The 19,283-nt window shown below is 38.1% G+C and overlaps 1 protein-coding gene across 39 annotated transcripts in view; it reads left to right on the top strand.

Annotated features, from left to right (window-relative positions):
* Positions 1 to 8,283: 8,283 nt before the first annotated feature.
* Positions 8,284 to 19,283, top strand: part of LOC132643705 (uncharacterized) — a 32,446-nt gene continuing 21,446 nt past the window's right edge. For 2 of the 39 annotated variants that reach the window (XR_009583713.1, XR_009583714.1), the window contains exons 1-7: positions 8,316 to 8,512; positions 9,747 to 9,872; positions 10,727 to 10,767; positions 11,207 to 11,271; positions 11,716 to 11,831; positions 12,289 to 12,416; positions 14,545 to 14,843. Coding sequence is in view for 2 of the 39 variants with exons in the window: in XM_060360243.1 (XP_060216226.1) it covers positions 8,480 to 8,512; positions 9,747 to 9,872; positions 10,727 to 10,767; positions 11,207 to 11,271; positions 11,716 to 11,831; positions 12,289 to 12,372 (465 nt within the window). In the remaining 37 variants the exon portion in view is untranslated. Of the gene's footprint in view, positions 8,513 to 9,746; positions 11,272 to 11,715; positions 11,832 to 12,288; positions 12,417 to 13,417; positions 13,781 to 14,544; positions 14,844 to 19,283 lie in introns of those variants that run through there. The other 37 variants (XR_009583744.1, XR_009583743.1, XM_060360243.1 and 34 more) reach the window with 37 other exon arrangements.

Genomic DNA, 19,283 nt, shown 5'->3' with positions numbered 1-19,283 from the left:
GAAAGTTGAAATTTTAGAAAGGTTGGAGGACGATAGCAGTTTACGGTCTGTAAATCACTTTACGGGTCGTATTCCACTTTATGACCAACTGGGTCAAAGTGCAACCTGCAACTTTTCATTGTACGTTCGCGGAGAAATTTCCGAGGTGTAACACTCTTCCCCCCTTTTTGGAACATTCGTCCTCGAATGTTAAACACTCGGGATTCTACGGAATTTCACCAGAGTTTCCCCTATAATTTGACACTACCAACCTGTCACAACAACCCATAATATCATCGCCTCACAGGGCTACATCACAATATCAACATATCCGTGGCCACACACGACTAAAAGCATAAAAATAAAACGTACATACCTCATATCGTCGACGTTTCGTCTTGGATCTCTCCCGGGGGTTGGAATAAGTGTGGGTACTTGGAATTCATACTCTCTTCCGCTTCCCAAGTCATTTCTTCCGGGTTGTTGTTTCGCCATAATACTTTGACTGACGCTACCTCTTTATTTCGAAGCTTTCGCACTTGCCTATCCAGGATGGCAATAGCCACTTCTTCATAGGTTAGCTTTTCCGCTATTTGCACATCGGCTATCGGGACAATATTGGTGGGATCTCCAATGCACTTGCAGAGCATTGAAACGTGGAAATCTAGGTGGACTGATTCAAGCTCCGAAGGTAGATCCAATTCATAGGCTACCTGACCCACTTTGCGAATGATTTTGTAGGGTCCAATGTATCTGGGACTTAGCTTCCCTTTCTTACCAAATATCATCACTCCTTTCATGGGTGACACTTTCAAAAATACCCAATCATTAATTTGAAATTCCAAGTCTCGTCGGCGGTTGTCCGCATAGAACTTTTGGCGACTTTGAGCTGTCAACAACTGATCTTGGATCACCTTAACTGTTTCTATTGCTTGTTGGACCAATTCAGGGCCAACTAATTGCGCTTCTCCTATTTCGAACCATCCGATTGGAGATCTGCATTTCCTTCCATATAAAGCTTCATATGGAGCCATTTGTATACTCGAATGGTAGCTATTGTTGTATGCGAACTCAATAAGGGGTAAATGATCATCCCATCTACCACCGAAATCCAACACACACGCCCGTAGCATATCTTCTAAGGTTCGAATGGTACGCTCGGCCTGCCCATCAGTTTGCGGATGAAATGCCGTGCTAAACTTCACTTGCATGCCCAAACCTTCTTGAAAAGACTTCCAGAACTTAGCTGTAAACTGTGCTCCTCTATCTGTGATAATAGATAATGGGATTCCATGGATTCGCACAATTTCTTTGAGATACAACCTTGCATAGTCTTCTGCTGAGTACGTGGTCCTAACTGGAAGAAAATGGGCTGCTTTGGTCAGTCTATCCACGATCACCCATATAGAATCATACCTGCCACGGGAATGGGGTAATCCTACAATGAAATCCATGTTGATCACTTCCCATTTCCAAGTGGGGGTTTCTATTGCTTGCAATATGCCTCCTGGCTTCTGATGTTCAACTTTTACTTGTTGGCAATTTGGACATTATGCTACAAATTCTGCTACGTCTCTTTTCATGCCATTCCACCAGTACATCATCTTGAGATCATGATACATTTTGGTCGCACCTGGGTGAATAGAATACCGGGAACAATGAGCTTCTTCTAGAATTCGTCGGCGCAATTTCGCCACATCCGACACACATAGCCTGCCTCGGTATCTAAGAATTCCATCAATGGAAACTTCAAACGGATACTTTTCTTTCCCATGAGATGCGTCTCTATAACGACATAACTGAGAATTTTCATACTACCATTCCCTCACTTCCGTATCCAAGGACGAGGTTGTGGAATCATTGATACTAATCCCTACATCACCCGAATCTATTACACGTACCCCAAGACTAGCTAGTTGGTGAAGTTCTTGAACCATCTCTTTCCTTTCTGGAGGGATTTCACATAAACTACCCATCGATCGTCGGCTAAGCGCATCGGCTACTACATTTGCTTTCCGGGGGTGGTACAAAATGTTCACATCATAATCCTTCAATAATTCTAACCACCGCCTCTGCCATAAATTCAACTCCTTCTGTTTGAAAATGTACTGAAGACTTTTATGATCTGTATAGATATCAACGTGCACACCGTACAAATAATGTCTCCACATCTTTAAGGCATGAATGACTACAGCCAGTTCGAGATCACGAGTTGGATAATTCTTCTCATATTTCCGTAATTGCCTCGAAGCATATGAAATAACCTTACCATGCTGCATCAATACGCATCCCAATCCGACACCGGAAGCATCACAATCCACAATCGATTCAAAACGCTTGCTAACATTAACAACTTCTTTCTACAATCTTTGACGACTTTCCATTTACGTTCAATTCATAATTGCTCACATATTCAAGTATTAATCCGACACCATTCAAACAATATTCAAGAATACTTCAAACAATTCGTACTATATTCAAAATAATCCAACCAATATGCCATTCCACCCGAAACTTCCCAAATGCAATAACAACAACAACAACACATTTTCTCCTTTCAAATTCATGAATTATACTAACAATTCACACATTAACAACATTACCTTCCATAACTACAAAAAGTGACATTAAAATCACATTAACTTCTAAAACAACTCTCCAACCATTACAACTTCACTAGAATCATTTAACTTTCATTTTCATCATAGAATTCATGACAATAACAACCAAAATACTAGATAAAATTAATTCATCATCCCTACACATTACAATACATACACGGCCAACACCCCACACACACACGGCCACCACACAACATCCATATTTTCATGAATTTTATTAATTTCCACATACCACAACATGCACAAATCATCCATAACATGTGAAAAGGAAGATTGAATACATACCTTTTTCACTCAACTTCTTGACTTGGCTAAGGTTGTGAACTTGCACAAATAAATGGTTTTATTGCTCCAACAACCACTCCATGTTAAAGAGGACCTTCCAATTGGTTGGAATACAAGAAGAAAATAATTTTTCCTTGATCAATTTTTGAACCCCAATTTTTTCTCCTTGGCCGAATAGGCCTTCTCCTTTTCTCTTTCTCCTCAAGTTTCTTGAACTTTCTAAGTTGAAGATGAAAAATGTGATGAGCTTGTCATCTTTTATAATTATGTATTAAGCTTCCATATGGGCCAAGCCCACGCCATACAAACGGCCCACTTGGCTTTTTTATTCAAGACTATTCTTTTTTTTTTGTTTTGTCTTGCAATTCATGAAAAATTAATTTTCCTAATTCCAAATTTGCCCTTAGCCTTCCTCCATATTTCCATGAGTCATCTTGCGAATTTCCATTTTTACCCCTAGCCTTTCTTAACATTTTCACTTCAAAAACTTTCATGAACAACTTGTGTGCTAAACAAAATCAAAATATAACCTTGTCCTTAACTTCCCGCGATTATCTTGAATTATCCAAACGTACAAAATGCGGGATATAACACCCCTGTTGACCAATTCCCTTGACTATAAGTGATTCCAGTGAAAACTGAAGGATTTAGAATCCTTAAGGGAAAGTATTTGACCAATAGTTGACTTTCGAGTAAATGGACATTTTTCGAATTTTTGTCAATTCCGTGAGATCAGGAGGGTCGTTTATGACGTGTTTGGGTGGATGGTTTGATTCCTGAGGCATTTGGTTGCATTTTCGGTACTTGGTTAGAAAATTGATTTTATCCGTTTGGGGGTTGACTTGGCAAATTAGACCTCCGTTAGAAATTCCTAAGCCACGGGTGAGTCCGTAGCATATTTTTACATATGTGTGCATATGTGGTTTGTGTAGGGGGGGGGGGGGAGGGCTCAGATTGATTTCAAGATTTTGCGAAAGACTTACGAAAAACCGCCATAGCGGGGTTTTGACCGCCATAGCAGTGGCATAGGCTTTTTTTTCTTCAGCCATATATATATATACCGTATCCCGGCCCTCTAGTGAGGGACTCGGTGAACAATGCAGTAAAACTGTGCACGAAAATGTACCCCGGCCCGGGACTCGATGAAAGATATATTGAGGCATGCACGAGCAGAGTAATTAGCAACCATATGCAAACTAAGTCATATATGAGACTCGATAGAATAATCTAAATGAACTATCATTTGAAAATAAAGACAATAATCATATCAATACCCTTCGAATGTCATAATGGATTATATCAGAATAGGACGCCTGAAATCATAGGCACGTATCAAGACATAATAAAATAAGTCCTGGGAATCAAGAAAATTAGCCATCCTAGTGTCTCTAAGAATAGGAGCTTCTTTGGAGTCATATACACGTCGTCTGTTTGTTTCATCAAAATCATGCAAAAAAGAAGGAAGGGTTAGATTTACTGTTATATCCCGTATTTTGTACATTCGGATATTTTAAGGTAATTGCTACAAGTTAAGGACAAGGCTATATTTTGATCTTGTTTAATACATAAGTTGTTTATGAAAATTTTTGATGTGGAAATATTAAGAATGGCTAGGGGTAAAAAGGGAAATTCGCAAGATGACTCATGGAAATATGGAGGAAGGCTAAGGGAAAATTTGAAATTTGGAAAATAAATTTTCATGAAGTGCAAAAAAAAAAGAAGTGGGCTTAATAAAAGGGGCCAAGTGGTCGGCCACATGAAGTGGGCCAAGGCCCACATGGGAGCCCAACTTTGATAAATAAAAGATGAGAGTTAGAACTCATTCTAGTATTCCTACTAATTTGAAGGTCCTCTTTAACGTGGTATAATTGTTGGAGCAAGAAGACCTCTCTTTGTTGCAAGTCCATAATTCTAGCCAAGAGGGAAATTAAGGGAAAAAGGTAAGAATTAATCTTCTTTTATATGTTATGGATGGTTGTGTATGTTGTAGTATGTAGAAATCGGTAAAATTCATTAAAATATGGATGTATGTATGGTGGCTGTGTATATGTCTGTGTGTAGGAATAATGACTCAATTATTTTATTTAATGTTTTGGTTGTTGTTGTTGTGGATTCTATGTTGATAATGAAAGTTTGATGATTCTAGATGAAGTTGTAAGTGTTGGAGAGTGCTTTTAGAAGCCAATGTGACTATAATATCATTTCTTGTATTTATGGAAATAATGTTGCTAGCATGTGAATTGTTGGTGAGGTTCATGAATTTGAAAGAAAGAAATGTATTGTTGTTGTTTTTGTTGCATTTGGAAGGTTTCGGGTGGAATGGAGTTTTGGTTGGATTGTTTGAATATTGTGTGGATTGTTTGAAATGTTCTTGAATCTTGTTTAAATGACTTTGGATTAGTATTTGAGTATGCGAGCATTGGCGTTGGTTTGATTGTATGTAGTTGAGGTGAATGTAAACGGAATGCTGTTGAATTATGTTAAAGCAGGTTACTAATGTTAGAATATGTTTCAAATTGATTGTTGGTATTGTTGGAATAATTATTGATATGGTTGTTCATAAATTTGGTCGAGTTGAATTCTCGGGGTTGTTGTATTTACAGGGGAGATGCTGCCAAAATTTCTGTAGACAAATGCTAGCTTAGGATTGAATTCCTAAGTACTTGTTGTTACGTCCCGTATTTTATACATTGGGACAATCCGAATTAACTATGATAAGTTAGGGCCAAGACCATTCCGGGACATGAAGTCGGGACTTTTGACCTTCGATTTTATTTTGAGACATAAGTTGTACATGAAATTGTTTGCATGGAACACTTAGGAAAAGTTGGGACCAAAAGTCATATACTTGGAAGTTGAAAATCATGCAAAAATAGGCCGTTTGGCCGTGTGGCTTTGAAATTGGTCCCACACATTTTGTGGCAAATTTTAAATGGTCCAACACATGTGTGGGCCATGGACACTAGGAGAGTTCATCTAGGAGCTTAAAAGATGACTTCTAAGTCATCTTCTATCATTCTACACTTAGAAAAAAAAATCAAGAAGTTGAAGAGCAACAACAACAACCTCTCGGCCAAACCCAAGAAAAACCAAGTCCAATTTTAGCCATCCCAAAAATATTTCTTTGGTGCAAATCCACCAATTGGAGGTCCCTAAGTAACGTGGAAGTGTTGTTGGAGCGATCAAACCATCCGTCTAGTAGATCGCAAACCCTAGCCTATTTGTGGAGTTGAAGAAGAAAGGTAAGATTTGATCTTGTTTTATGTGTTGTGAATGTTTTATGCATGTTGTAGTATGTTAATATGGATGAAATTTGTGAAATATAGTAAGTTAGAGGTGAGCCGTGTATGGTGTGTATGGTCGTGTAGATGTGTGTGTTGTGATTGAGTTGATGAATTGATTCTATGTAGCATATTTAGTTGTGTAGTGTGGAGAAAAGAATAAGAATCATCAATATATGTATATGTGTAGTCTGGCCGAATGTAGGTCATATTGCATGACAAGAATGGGTTATGGTTGTGTTCTCGGGTTTGGGACTGTTTTCGGGAAAATTGGAGCAATTGTTGGATTGTTGGAAATATTGTGTAAATTGTTTAAAATGTCCTTGAATATTGTTGGTATGGGTTCGGGTTGGTATTTAAATGTATGAGCGGTGATGTGGCTTGAATGTAAGCCGTCGAATTGAATATTGTGAATGTTGTTGAATGATGTAAAAGAGAGTTATTAATGTTATATTGCCTTTCGGATTGGTCATTGGGGTTGCTAGGTTGGTTATTGTTGTTGTTATTGTTGATTTGGCCGAGTTAAATTCTCGGGGTTGGCCTATTTACAGGGGAAATGCAGCCCAAATTTCTGTAGAATTGAGTGTTAGTTTGGAATAAATTGCCTAAGTGCCTATGGCTAATGTTTGATATTCGTTGACGTATTTGTAGATCGTGAGGAGCCCGAGGCGTAGGTTGGGATTAGCTTGAGTTGGGCTTGCTTGGAGTGCGTACGAGGTATGTAAAGCTCAAACCTTCCTTCTTTTGGCATGCCTTAGTTATAAATAGGCTATGTCACGAGCCTCGAGGAAATTCTAAATTCGCAATCCGAGCACGTTATGACTCTTATATATATATTTCTTGGCATTCGTATGTTTGATGTGATGAAATACGAACCCTTATGTCTTCGAAATAATTGATTTCCAAATGTTGCACAAAAAGTTTTGTTTTAAAGAATTCCGTAACTATGGACGCCGTATCTTTCACAGAAAGGCTCGGATTGCTCCGATATTTTCGTAGGAGTTTGCATGGCGTATGATGAGTATGTTTTCCACAGGCGGGCCCGGCTCGGGTCGATACCCGTCCGTGGGTCCCGCGACTTTCCTTTATGTAATTCGGAGGACTCTTGAAAGAATTTGGTATGACTATTATTTCGATTCTCAAGTATGGTCATTTTACTTATAATTGAGTCCATGATAATGATTTTATACATATGGTTACTCACGACTCTGCTCGTGCGTTTTGTTATATCTTTCGCCGAGTCCCGGACCGGTTCTGTTGTCGTGCGCACTTTGATATACTCCGGTGTTATGCTGTGTTTATGATTCACCGAGCCACTCGCTAGAGGGTCGGGTTCCACTTATATTTGGCGTTATGCTGTGTATGGCGTTATGCTGTGTTATGATGTGTGACGGGGATACGGAGATTTGAAGCCTTCTGGTGTTATGCTGTGTTATGGCGCCATCGACGGGCGGGCGACCATATTTTATGTGCCCTATGCATGACTTATATTTCGAAAGTAAACATTTTGATATTTTGGGCTTGCACTTATTTTCTGTACTTCTATTTCGTTTATGCCTCAGATTTGTTTTCTGTATCTTCTGATTTGCATACTCAGTACATATTTCGTACTGACCCCCTTCCTTCGGGGGGCTGCGTTTCATGCCCGCAGGTACAGACGCACAGTTTGGTGATCCACCAGTTTAGGACACCCTCTTCTGCTGTTTGGAGTGCTCCTCTTATTCCGGAGCCTACATTTTGGTATATATATTCGTTCGTTGCATATGTATATATTTGTGCAGGGGTACGGCGGGGTCCTGTCCCGCCATATGATTCGCTTGGTCTGTTTAGAGGTCTGTAGACGTATATGTAGGTTTGTGCCTACTTCTGTACAGATGTGTTTGTATGATCCCACTCGCCATGGCAGCCTTGTCGGCGGGCATTTGTATATGTTTTGGGCCGTTGCGCCATTTGATAGCCTCGTCGGCTTCTGATACACTACAAGAAATATGACTTTTAACGACCACTTCTTAACGAAGGGGCATGAATCCGGTCGTTAAACCCAATGTTTAGCTCAATATTAACGTGGGGATAATGTTCCATCGTTAGAAGGCATAGTAACCAGTCGTTAATACTTTTAATCAACAAAAATACGCGCTTCTTTTTCCCTTTTTTTTCTTTTCCCCTGACCCACCCCCTCCCACTCCAAAATAAAACATTAACCGTCGGTCAAAACACACACATTTCTGATTACTTCCGAAGAGTAAAAGAATGAGATCTGCTTATCACCAACCCGTTGCATAAGTGTGTGGGAGAAGAAAAGATGGTTCACTTATGTCGGCATCCATCTTAGAGATTCTTCTCAAGGTGAGATTCAAAATATACCCTTTCCATATGTTAATTTTGGTTCAAATTAATAGGGTTATGATCACACTTGTAGAGATATGGATAATGGTGTTGCTTTGGTGATGTTGGTGTTCAACAATTTGCGGCATTATCGATTTCAATTATCCTAATTTAGGTTTTCGGAATTTGGGCGTAGGAAACAAGAATTGTGGCATGGTCGATTCAATGTGCAATCCTCATATCATCATCTCTATCTTACTGCTTTTTAGTTGTGTTATACTCTTGATTTCTACTTCTTCATGGAGGAGTGACTTTTGGTTTCATGCTAAGTTTTAAAAAATCAAGTTTTTCTCCAATTGGGTTTGCAAAAATTTAGTGTCTTATAGAGGAATAAAGCACATTTTCCTTATAATTGGATAGTGGTTTTGGTGTTGGAAGCTTAACTAGTTGGGTGCTGCTCCCTCTATCCCATATTAGTTGTCCTGTTTCGCTTTTCGAGAGTCAAGTTGACTAATTTTCGGAGCTAAATTGGATTAGATCAACTCAATATTTTAAAATTATAGTTTAGATATTCAAAAACTACACGAAAAGTACTACTATAAGTTACAATTCTTCTCATATTAATATGGTGAAATAATATATCTCAAAATGTTGGTCAAAGTCTATATAGTTTGACTTTTAAAAAAGGAAGTGGACAAGTATTATGGGACGGAGGAAGTATCATATAAAATTATATCTATTGCATTTTAGGTATCCTTGATTTCAGAGTTTTAGCTTCACTGAATTATTATGTTTCATGTTTACAACTTGTTGAAACACATCATAAGATGGTTTGTCATGCTTTAATTTATTTTGCACAATCTCTTTTCGAGAATTTTTCAGTTCTTATGAAAAAGGTGACATCTTATAGGTTCTTTCTTCTCCCTAATGTGATCATTCCTTGATCTTTTTGTTGTTTGTGTGAAGGCTAAATTTAAATGGATAGTTCTATTCTATGTAATAGTGGGCCTAAATATAAAATGTGCATTTTGTTTTTACTCTATGAGCTATTTACATTACCCAACAAGGAAAGCAATCAGGCAAATTATTAGTAGCGTAGGAAATGGGACATTTTAAGACTTCTTTATCTTGAATTTATCTTGATTTGTCTACTATTGAAGTGAGTGACTCAATTTTTTGGTCTGTGTCCCTGCATTGCTGGACTATTGTTTCTTGAATCTTGCCTCAAACTTGGATATTCTTAATTATACCGAAGATCACTGTCGGTGTTATTAAGCGAGGAGAAGCGACCATCTATCGCTTCTTGCTTCACACTTTAAGCAAAGTGGGACCTTGTCGCTTTTTCTTGATTCGCATTTCCGGAAACACTGATCATATAAAGGTATGTCTTCTTAGTTTTAGGTATCTGATTGATGTTGGATATGGATTCGAAAATGTTAATCAGCAGCGAATTTTGAAAACAAATGAGCCATTTGTATTAGCCAACCAAGCATCAGAAATATTTTATGCTAATGATCATTCTAACGAAGGCTGGCATGTTGTTTGAAAGTTTTGTCCTCGTGATTCTTTTGACGTGCAAAAAAGGATGTTGAGTTAAAGGAGTTAGATAATTCTACACAGATGAAAAAGAAAAGAATTCTTGATGTTTTGTAAAACTCCACTATTCTATTTCCTATTTTGAGTCCTGAAGGTTTGTAAAACTACAATGTTCTGCTTTCTATTTTGAACCATGTGAGAATGCATAATAGTCGTTTAATGGATTAAGCTGCTTCATGTCCTTATGTTTCTTTGTATCCATTTGAAAATACTAATAGACTGTCTGTGATTATCCAGGCTTTAAGTATGAATTCAGGCAATAGAACAACTGATAAAAAATGACCCTTCACAGATGAGATTATATTTTATATCAAATTGTTTGTATTGCAGTATATTTTTTGTTCGACTGTCAGGCCTTGAAGAATATCTTGATTATTTGGGATGATGCTCGTCTTATAAAGAACATCTTCAATAAGGCATGCTATGTATCGTGAGAAACTAATCAGCCGTTCTTTGGCCATTTCTACTTCTTCATTCTATTTCTTTATCTTCTTTCTTTATGCTATTTTTTTTTTGCTCATCTTTCTCTATAGGACTACCTCGCAGGGATGAGGTTTTATTTATTTTGAATTATCTTTATTTATGATTTGAGTGTTGAAATTGCAACTTCTGCGCTAATTTTTTTCTTATTGCCTGCAGATTATTCTTCTGGCTTTCAATTCACCTGTAAGGAGGCTTATGTAAAGTTCCTTTGACGAATCTACTTATTCATATGATGTTGTATGTATTTATGTGATGTTAGAGAATGAGTTATCTGGTTAAGCAAGATGTATGTGGGTAGTTTATTTCTGTTTTATCTTGTGTTGATTTCTTGACACAGTAGGCAGATTCACCAATCATGAGTAACGACAAGCACCACAAATGGTACATTATTAAATCTAATATGTGCCGAAAAACTCCACCTCTCATTGTGACCTCCATATTCATTTTGTCTGTTAACCTTTGCTGATCTACATAATATCTCCACCTGGAATCCTCATTCAACTACTTAACTATTGTTTACTTCGGGGTCCAAGTCCTATTCATACTTATTACCTAATTTAGTGTTCTCCATGTGCTTTTGTTCCAAAGTATAATAATGTGCCAATTAACTTGTTTTCAAATTGAGTGTGGTTAAAGGTGCTATTGGGATGAAGGGCACAACAAAAAGGAAGGGGGAAGCAACAAAAGTAAGCAAATGACATGTAAGATAGAAAAAAAGGGCCCTTTTCTCTCATTTATAAATGTTTTAATTCGGTTTGTCATTGCAAATTTAGGGAGAGGTCATTTACTCTGTATATCAATTTAGTCTTCCAATTTCTTTTTGGTTAGAATTGGCAGACATCCAATAGAATAGCCACATGTTGACACCTCATCACTTTAGAATTTAGTCTATGCATTTCAAGTGATTAGTTGAAGGTATTTATTCGTGGCTAGGATTGAAGTTTCTGATTCCGTGTCTCTATGGTGAGGCAAATGTCATGCTGGAGTATTCATGTAATGAGCTGCAGGACTAACTATTGAAAGTGCCTTTCCATAGCCTTATATAAATGAACAGATGTTGTTGAACGATTGCTTTAGGCATTTGCTCTTTTTCACAAAACTTAGGAAATTGCTAAAGTTAAATATCACATGTTGATCATTTACAGGCAGTGATCTCCACCTCATTCTATTTTTTATTACATATTCTAAAATTTCCACTGATAGAAGAGGGATAAAAAGACAGAATTCAAGATCTGGGTTTACAGTTTCTACCTTTGTACAGGTGATGAACTACCAACATTTTGTTATTATTTAGCTTTACACTTCACATATAAACTACCATGGCACTTAATGCAGCTATTTTTCTTTGGTTGAATGTAACTCTGTTAACTGCAAGTCTACAACTCTACGGGTGTTTTGGCCAATTTTTAGCTACTAAACTTTGTGGTGCTGTTTCTATCAATTTTTAATCAGCATTCAACTAAATGTTGAACTATTTTCGTGTTGGCCCCTACTGACCTCTTACTAGTTTTTAAAGTTGAATGGTTCGGTATTCGTCCTTGTATGTATTTTTTGTTTGAATTACAATTTCAACTTATTTGATAGAGTAACTGGATGATTAATATTTTCCTTCAAATAGATATGACACTGTTGAAATAAAAAAGCATGTATATATACGTGAAATGTGTTTTACTGACAAACAAAAGAAAAGTGATTGACATTTGATCATGTGATTGCAGCGTCTCTGGGTACTTGATTACAGCTTGGTGATACTCATTCCATGCCAGGACAGTTGGATCGGTCGACGAGTGAAAATACACTAGGAAGCTTTATGAGATGCAGATCTGAGAGTCGCAGAGACTTGCAGGTACTTATCAGATCATATCTATTCTTTTCTACTATAAAATTGTAGTGTGTTCATATAGCTGGCTTTAAATGATTTTAGATTGAGATGTAGTTGATCGATATTGGTTTAATGCATCAAATAATACATAAAACACAATTGCTAAATTTTCTGATGGTACATTCTTTCTGTTAGTTCTCCTTAATAATTTCAAGACTAGTAGTAGCTCTACTATAAATATACTAATGATATGGTTGGCCTAGATGTAGGATCCATAGCTGGTAGCAATCTGCATGTACCCACTACTTGATATATAAATAAAATATCTTGTTTAAACAACAACAACAAAAAAAAATTCAAGAATTCTAATTTTATCCTATTCCATCTACTGAGCCTTGTATAATTCTCTCAGGTGATAGCATCAACACATGCTTTTTTTTCATATATTTTATTAAGGATAAAGCCTTCCTATAATTTGAAGAACTCACTGCTAGCAGTATTTGATATCTTTATTTGCATTCTCCATGAGCCCAGCTTTTAGTTGTAGCTTTCAAAATCATGATTGGGAGAAGGTGATTTGTTATTAGAATAATTTTACCTATCTGGTGGTTCTTTAGCTTTGAGAAGCACTTTTATGGAATTATTTTATATTTCTTTGTTGCTAACTCTAAAAATGGTTTTGGTAAGATCAGTTGATTTGTTCGTAAAATTTATAAAAGCTTTATTCTGGTTCATGCATTGCACAATTTCAAGTTTTATAACATTAGCGCTGCCAAATTTTGATGTTTTAATTTGCTTTCCTCAATTAAATGATGAGTCATATATAAGAGGCCTGAATAATAGTATCTGACCATTCCAATTAGACAAGTTGCTAAGTGGGTTGTCATATAGTGAATGTTGATTCTCGAATTGCATTTTAATACCTGTAGGAAATAGGGCACAGACTAAGGCCTAATTTTTAAAAAGGGAAGTAGTAGCTAGTTGGATTTTGTTACTAAATTGACATGAACTTGTCTTTTTAACAGTATGAAGAATTTGAAATTGGAAGAGCATCTCCTCTTAAGAAAGTACAGAGCAATTTGAAGCACAAAAAATGTCAAAAGTACAGAGCAATTCGTAGCACAAAAAATGTCAAAAGTACAGAGCAATTTGAAGCACAAAAAATGTCAAGAATTAGTTGAAGCCCAGGAGAAAGCTACTGTTTACGGGTTTATTTAAGATGTTCCTATTTAGACATGTTTTAATTCTATTTTCTCTTTTGGTAGGAGTTGACAAATACAATGTCATATGATTTGAAGGGATATACTTTTATAATGTTAGACGTTAATTCTTTGTATTGACTTGAATTTTGATATGAATACAAGAAAATTGTACATAATTATCTAATATAGCTTTTAGCAAAGGTTATAATGATCTGCAAAATAGTTTAGTTATCAGATAATTAGCTAAGGTAAAATCCTGTCGCTAAAGCATTTATAGCAACAACATTTGATGTCACCTATATAGGTTTTGATGACTGCAATGAAAATTAACGAAGGGAAAATTTAGTCGCTAAAAGGAAGTATAATGACCGGATTTTTTGTCGTCGCTAAAGGATCTTTAACGACCGGATTAGAAATCCAGTCATTAAGTTTTAACGACAGAGCTTTTAGTGACCGGCGACGACTGAAATTTTTCTGGTCGTTGTTGACCAATGGCGACCGGATTTGGACTTTTAACGATCGCTTATCCCTTCGCTAAAAGTCACTTTTCTTGTAGTGATATATATATATATATATATATATATATATATGGTTTTGTTGAAATGTGTCTAAGACAGTTTGATATAATTTGAGGTAGCGTGTGATATTTGTGCCCGTATACGCTATCTGTATGTGATTCGGATTGGATGAGTGTGTTGGGGTGCCCAGTTCGGGCACTAGTCACGGCCTACGGGGTTGGGCCGTGACAGAAGGGGTATCAGAGCGGTTTGTCCTCGGAATGTCTACAGGCCGTGTCTCGTAGAGTCTTGTTTATCGGTGTTTCGTGCACCACATCTATAAACAGGAGGCTACAGGACATTTAGGGTATTACCTTTCTTTGAATCTTAGATCGTGCGATAGAGCTGTGCTATTAGGATGACTCTTTTCTGACCGGTTGTTGTGTTTTTCAGTGATGCCTCCGAAGAAGGCAACGGCTGCCCAGAAGGGCAAGGCGGTGGTAGGAGAGACTAGTCAGGTACAGAGAGTTACCCGGGCTCGTGCTCAGGATTTGCCCGATGTTGTGCCCCAGTCGGAGGGTTCTGCTACACCACCGGAGGAGCCTGGAGCAGGTCCATCATTAGCTCCAGACGCTCCAGCGCCCGAGCCTCCAGCTCCTCAGCCAGGGGCGGAGGATAGGACGTTGAGGGAGGTCGTACAGTTGTTGACGACTTTGGTGGCGGGACAGACTCGCAGTCCAGTTGTCCTTATGGTAGGTTATGATCCGAGTTCACTTAACTTCTTAGTTCGCAACATCTCTAAGTTCTTATTACAACTTTTTCTTTGCTTCCTTCCCTCGCATTTCTCGACACAAGTATACTTGTCTTTTGCGCCTTCGTATTGGCGCTCGTTTCAGCCATCGTTATTCCTTGTTGGCTTTCCGGTGTGGATTCCTTACAAATATAATCGAGCACCGCTTCACGTCGATGGTTCATATGATTTCATAGCGTATATCTTCATGTTCTGTATAATTAAAGGTCCATGAATTATTTTCTAGTATCCGGTGACCTCTTTTATTTCACTCACAGGCACCGCGTTCTTTCTTTCCATCAAAAATTTCCAGATTACCAATTGTTGATACTTTCGTTATAATTGCCGTTGCTGTCCGAAATATCCTTTGGATCTTATCATTTTCTCCCTTATTCTTTGTGCACTTAGCTTGTAGACCTTTCTTACTGTCTTTGTTACCCTTTAAAACATATCACTGCGTACTTAGGTACGATGCCAGTTTGCCCGATATGAGGGATTCAAATCATGACATAAACATATCATAATTCATGTTGGCAAGAAGCATTCTCTTAAGGTATCTTTCATTCTTTCCCTTTATGTCGGCCACACGGTACACTCATTGTCAATTCGTTTCTATTTCTTCAATGTATCCTTTTGATGTGCCGACATATTTCGAACTCTGGTCCCGAGCTAATAAATTTCCTTTCTTGGCGCTTAAAAATGTTGTGATTCCTTTTTCAGCCTAATATAATATGGTCTCTCCCCCCCCCCCCCCCCCTTTTATGGGGCTCCTTATACGCCACAATCTCCGAGTATCTTTGTCTTCGATAATTACCTACCGCCCTTCATTTTCTTCTCAAGGCTGAGTTCCATTATTGTATAGTCTGGCCTGTCTATCTTTTTGCTGCTTACACCCTCGTATTTAACCAGAATACTGATAATGGCATCCAATTTCGATGCCTTCTTTTCGTCTTTTCATACTTCTGTATTTTGTGACTAACGGTGTCTTGGACTCACTAGTTCATCGAGACGTTGAGATTTACTATGTCCCTTTTTGGGGTCTTCGATTCTTCTTTACCTCTCATCTTTCTTTCCAACTCTGTGCACAACATATCGAAACTTTTTACCATAAGTTCTTCTTTCCTTTGCGCCTATATCATCATTCTTGTCAATATTTCCATATCTTCCTATCCACTATTAATCCTTTCGCACATTTAGCTCACTTACTCGTAAGTCTTCTTAACTATGCGCTCGCGTTATAACCGTGCGTCCATATTTCTCAAGCGTTTCGCTGCTTTTGTTCTTCGCACAAAAGCCTTACTGTTTACACTCTCTCTATCCTTGTTCATCGAACCTTTAACTGCGTTTATGATGCTATGACCGAGCGGTCTCCCATGTACGTCCCTTATATTTCATTCCATTTCCTTTAAGATCAAATCTCTCAGACCTCACATGAATTCCCATTCCATACCATTGATTTTCCCAATCAACAATGTCGTCCCATCATCCTTATTCTTTCCTCCATACGTAATCGGGTTCCTATTACTAACTTGTCAAAGTATCCTTCGTACTCCTATAATTAAAGATTTCCAATTGTTTTGCTCCCAAAGGTTCTCCTCTTCCTTCGACTAATCTGTTAGTATATTTTTCCTACTTTCATCCCTAACCTTCCTTACTTTCCTTCCTCCTCGACACTTTTCTTCTTTTGCCATTTGTGGCATCGGCTCTGAAGTTCGTGAAATTTTGCCTTAAACGCGCAAATCCATCTTATTCTCAAGTCATCCTTTTAAGAAAGTGTTTCCATGTCCGAGGCAACCACATTAATATAACTGCACATTTTATTCCTTTATATCCCTTTCAAGGACCTAAATCTCCTAGCATCGTCGCGAGGCCTAATCATTCTTTTCTTGCTTCACATCCCTCGTCATAGTCACTATTCCTTCAGTCCTACTTATTGAAATTGGTTTTCGAACTCGACATATTCCTCTTTTGTTCCATGTTACCATACTTTATCCTTTTCACATGCCTACCTTTGAATTTTTATCCAAATAGTCTCGTACTTTTACCGGTAATTTCTCTCGGGGGTTTCACTCACTAAGGTTTTCTTAACTTTCATCTTTTCCCGACATCTGATCTCCTTGCCTTCCATTTACTCACACTCTTTCTTTTCCAAATATCGTTGTATTAAAGTTTCCCATCTTAACCTCTAGCGAAAAAAAAATAATAGCAGCTTATCTTGTAACACTCATACCATCTATTTTTGCTGTCACTTGAACTTCAGCACCCTTATTCGATTGATGTCTTCCATATCGTAGCACCGGTTGCTGGGAGACACATCACATGCCCGTCAATATAATCACATCGGGGATATCATGCGTATTCATATAATCAATGCCAACTCGTTCACAAAATACTTCAAAACGCTATTCAAGCCTATCCAAATTCCAGAGCTGTGATGCACTCTCTGTCTTTTCTCCAGTCTAGCCTCTCTCGTCCTATATGGCCTTTTGTGGTCTCCAACCATCCCGTATACTCTAGTTTCCCTTAGGCCACTCTAACTTCTCAGTTGTCTCTTATGTCGGAATATATAGAATTTCTTGCACACTTCCCAGGGGGGTCACCCATCCTAAAATTTCTCCCACCTTAGCACGCTTAACCTCGAAACTTCGATGGAATCCGGTGCCTAAATGCTGATATAATCGCGTCCACTTCCTCATATGACCTTTATTACATGATCTGGAGCAAATCAAAGTCTTACAGATTCCGAGACATTCTCGTAACACGTCTTTCCCATTATAATTACTATTTTACCCTTTTCAATTTTCAGTGTTCACTTTTCACTTATGTGTATAACTATCCTTCGTCCCAGATTCCCAAATTCCCGATGGTAGCAAATATACCTTCATCGCCGTTACTTATGAATACTTTAGGTATCAACCTATTCGGATTTTCCACTCACCATCCTTACATAATGATGTACAGCAAAACTGATTGTCGACCTTCCCTGAATCCTCCAGTAGACCTTGTTCTTACTAAACCTCGAATGTTATCCATTTTAATCCTCTGGGCTGCTAATCGTCTTTCTCACTATTATTCTTCATGTCATACCAAATCTATAACCTTTCTGAAACAACTCATCCCAATTATTATCCTTTTACGATATTTCCTTTCCACGCTCTTCCTATTAGGTGTTCTAGATCAAATAACCTAATTTTGAAAAATTCTGACCGGGTCTCCTTTACAAATTCTTACCATTCAAATTTGTACGCAATAAATACCAACAATGCCTTACAGAGCATACGGCTATATATCACATTCCAGCAATCCAGAGCTTCTAGTTTCAGGTAACAGAACAAATATATCAATACTTACCCCTGTGACTTTCCATATCGCCACTCACTTCTTCCGTCGTATGTTAGGCTTATATGAGGAATTTCATTTCCTATGACTTGACTCTATTGCACGATCTAAGACAGAAAGAAGGTCAACAATCCCTAGATGCCCCGTATCCTCCTGTTTATAAATGTGGCGCGCTTCACACCATAAACAGGACTCTACCGGACACGACTTTGCAGACAACCCCTAGGACAACCTGCTCTAATACCACTTTGTCACACCCTAATCTCGCTAGGGTGTGATGGGCACCCGACCCTTATTTATAGCTGAGCGAACGCTCTGGCTCTTAATACACATATAACCTCTTTGGACCTTTAAATCAAATAAACATGAAATACATAGTAAGGCTTTCAGAAATGTTTTTTTTCTTTGTTCTCAAATCAAACAAAATCTGTAATCATATGGAATTTATCACATAATACAGAATGACACATCGGCTGATGGAGCCGCTTACAACATTGACATTCTAAACCCACGACTCTGACTGCAAAGTCTCTAACTTCGATCAGAAATCATAGCACATATACTCGGACTCGGCAATACTCCAGGAGGAAATGGAGCTTTCCAACTCCGCTGGAATATCTTCTGTAATGACTTCTACTCATCTGGGTGTACCTGCGCGGCATGAAACGCAGCCCCCGAAGAAAGGGGGTCAGTACGGAATATGTACTAAGCATGTAACGCATGGAATACAGAAAAGAGAATCATAGCTGAAACAGAGATTTACCAGAACCAAGTACGAACTTTTAAGACATCAAGCACTTGCCTTTTTGAATTGAAAATCATGTATGGCATCATAAATCATAAATGAAAATCATGTCTGCCATCATCATATATCATATAACGTGCCCCGGCCATCTAGTGAGGGGCGCGGTGAGTAAATTCATGCATGTCATTACCATATATCATATATGCATATAACGTGCCCCGACCCTCCATTGAGGGACGCGGTAAATGAAATCATGTATGTCATCATCATGTATCATATTTGCATATAACGTGCCCCGGCCCACTTGTGAGGGACGCG

This window comes from Lycium barbarum, chromosome 6 (assembly GCF_019175385.1).
Source record: "Lycium barbarum isolate Lr01 chromosome 6, ASM1917538v2, whole genome shotgun sequence".
NCBI lineage: Eukaryota > Viridiplantae > Streptophyta > Magnoliopsida > Solanales > Solanaceae > Lycium > Lycium barbarum.
The sequence above is the reverse complement of the archived record's forward strand: the minus strand, read 5'-3'. Positions and strand labels throughout refer to the sequence as shown.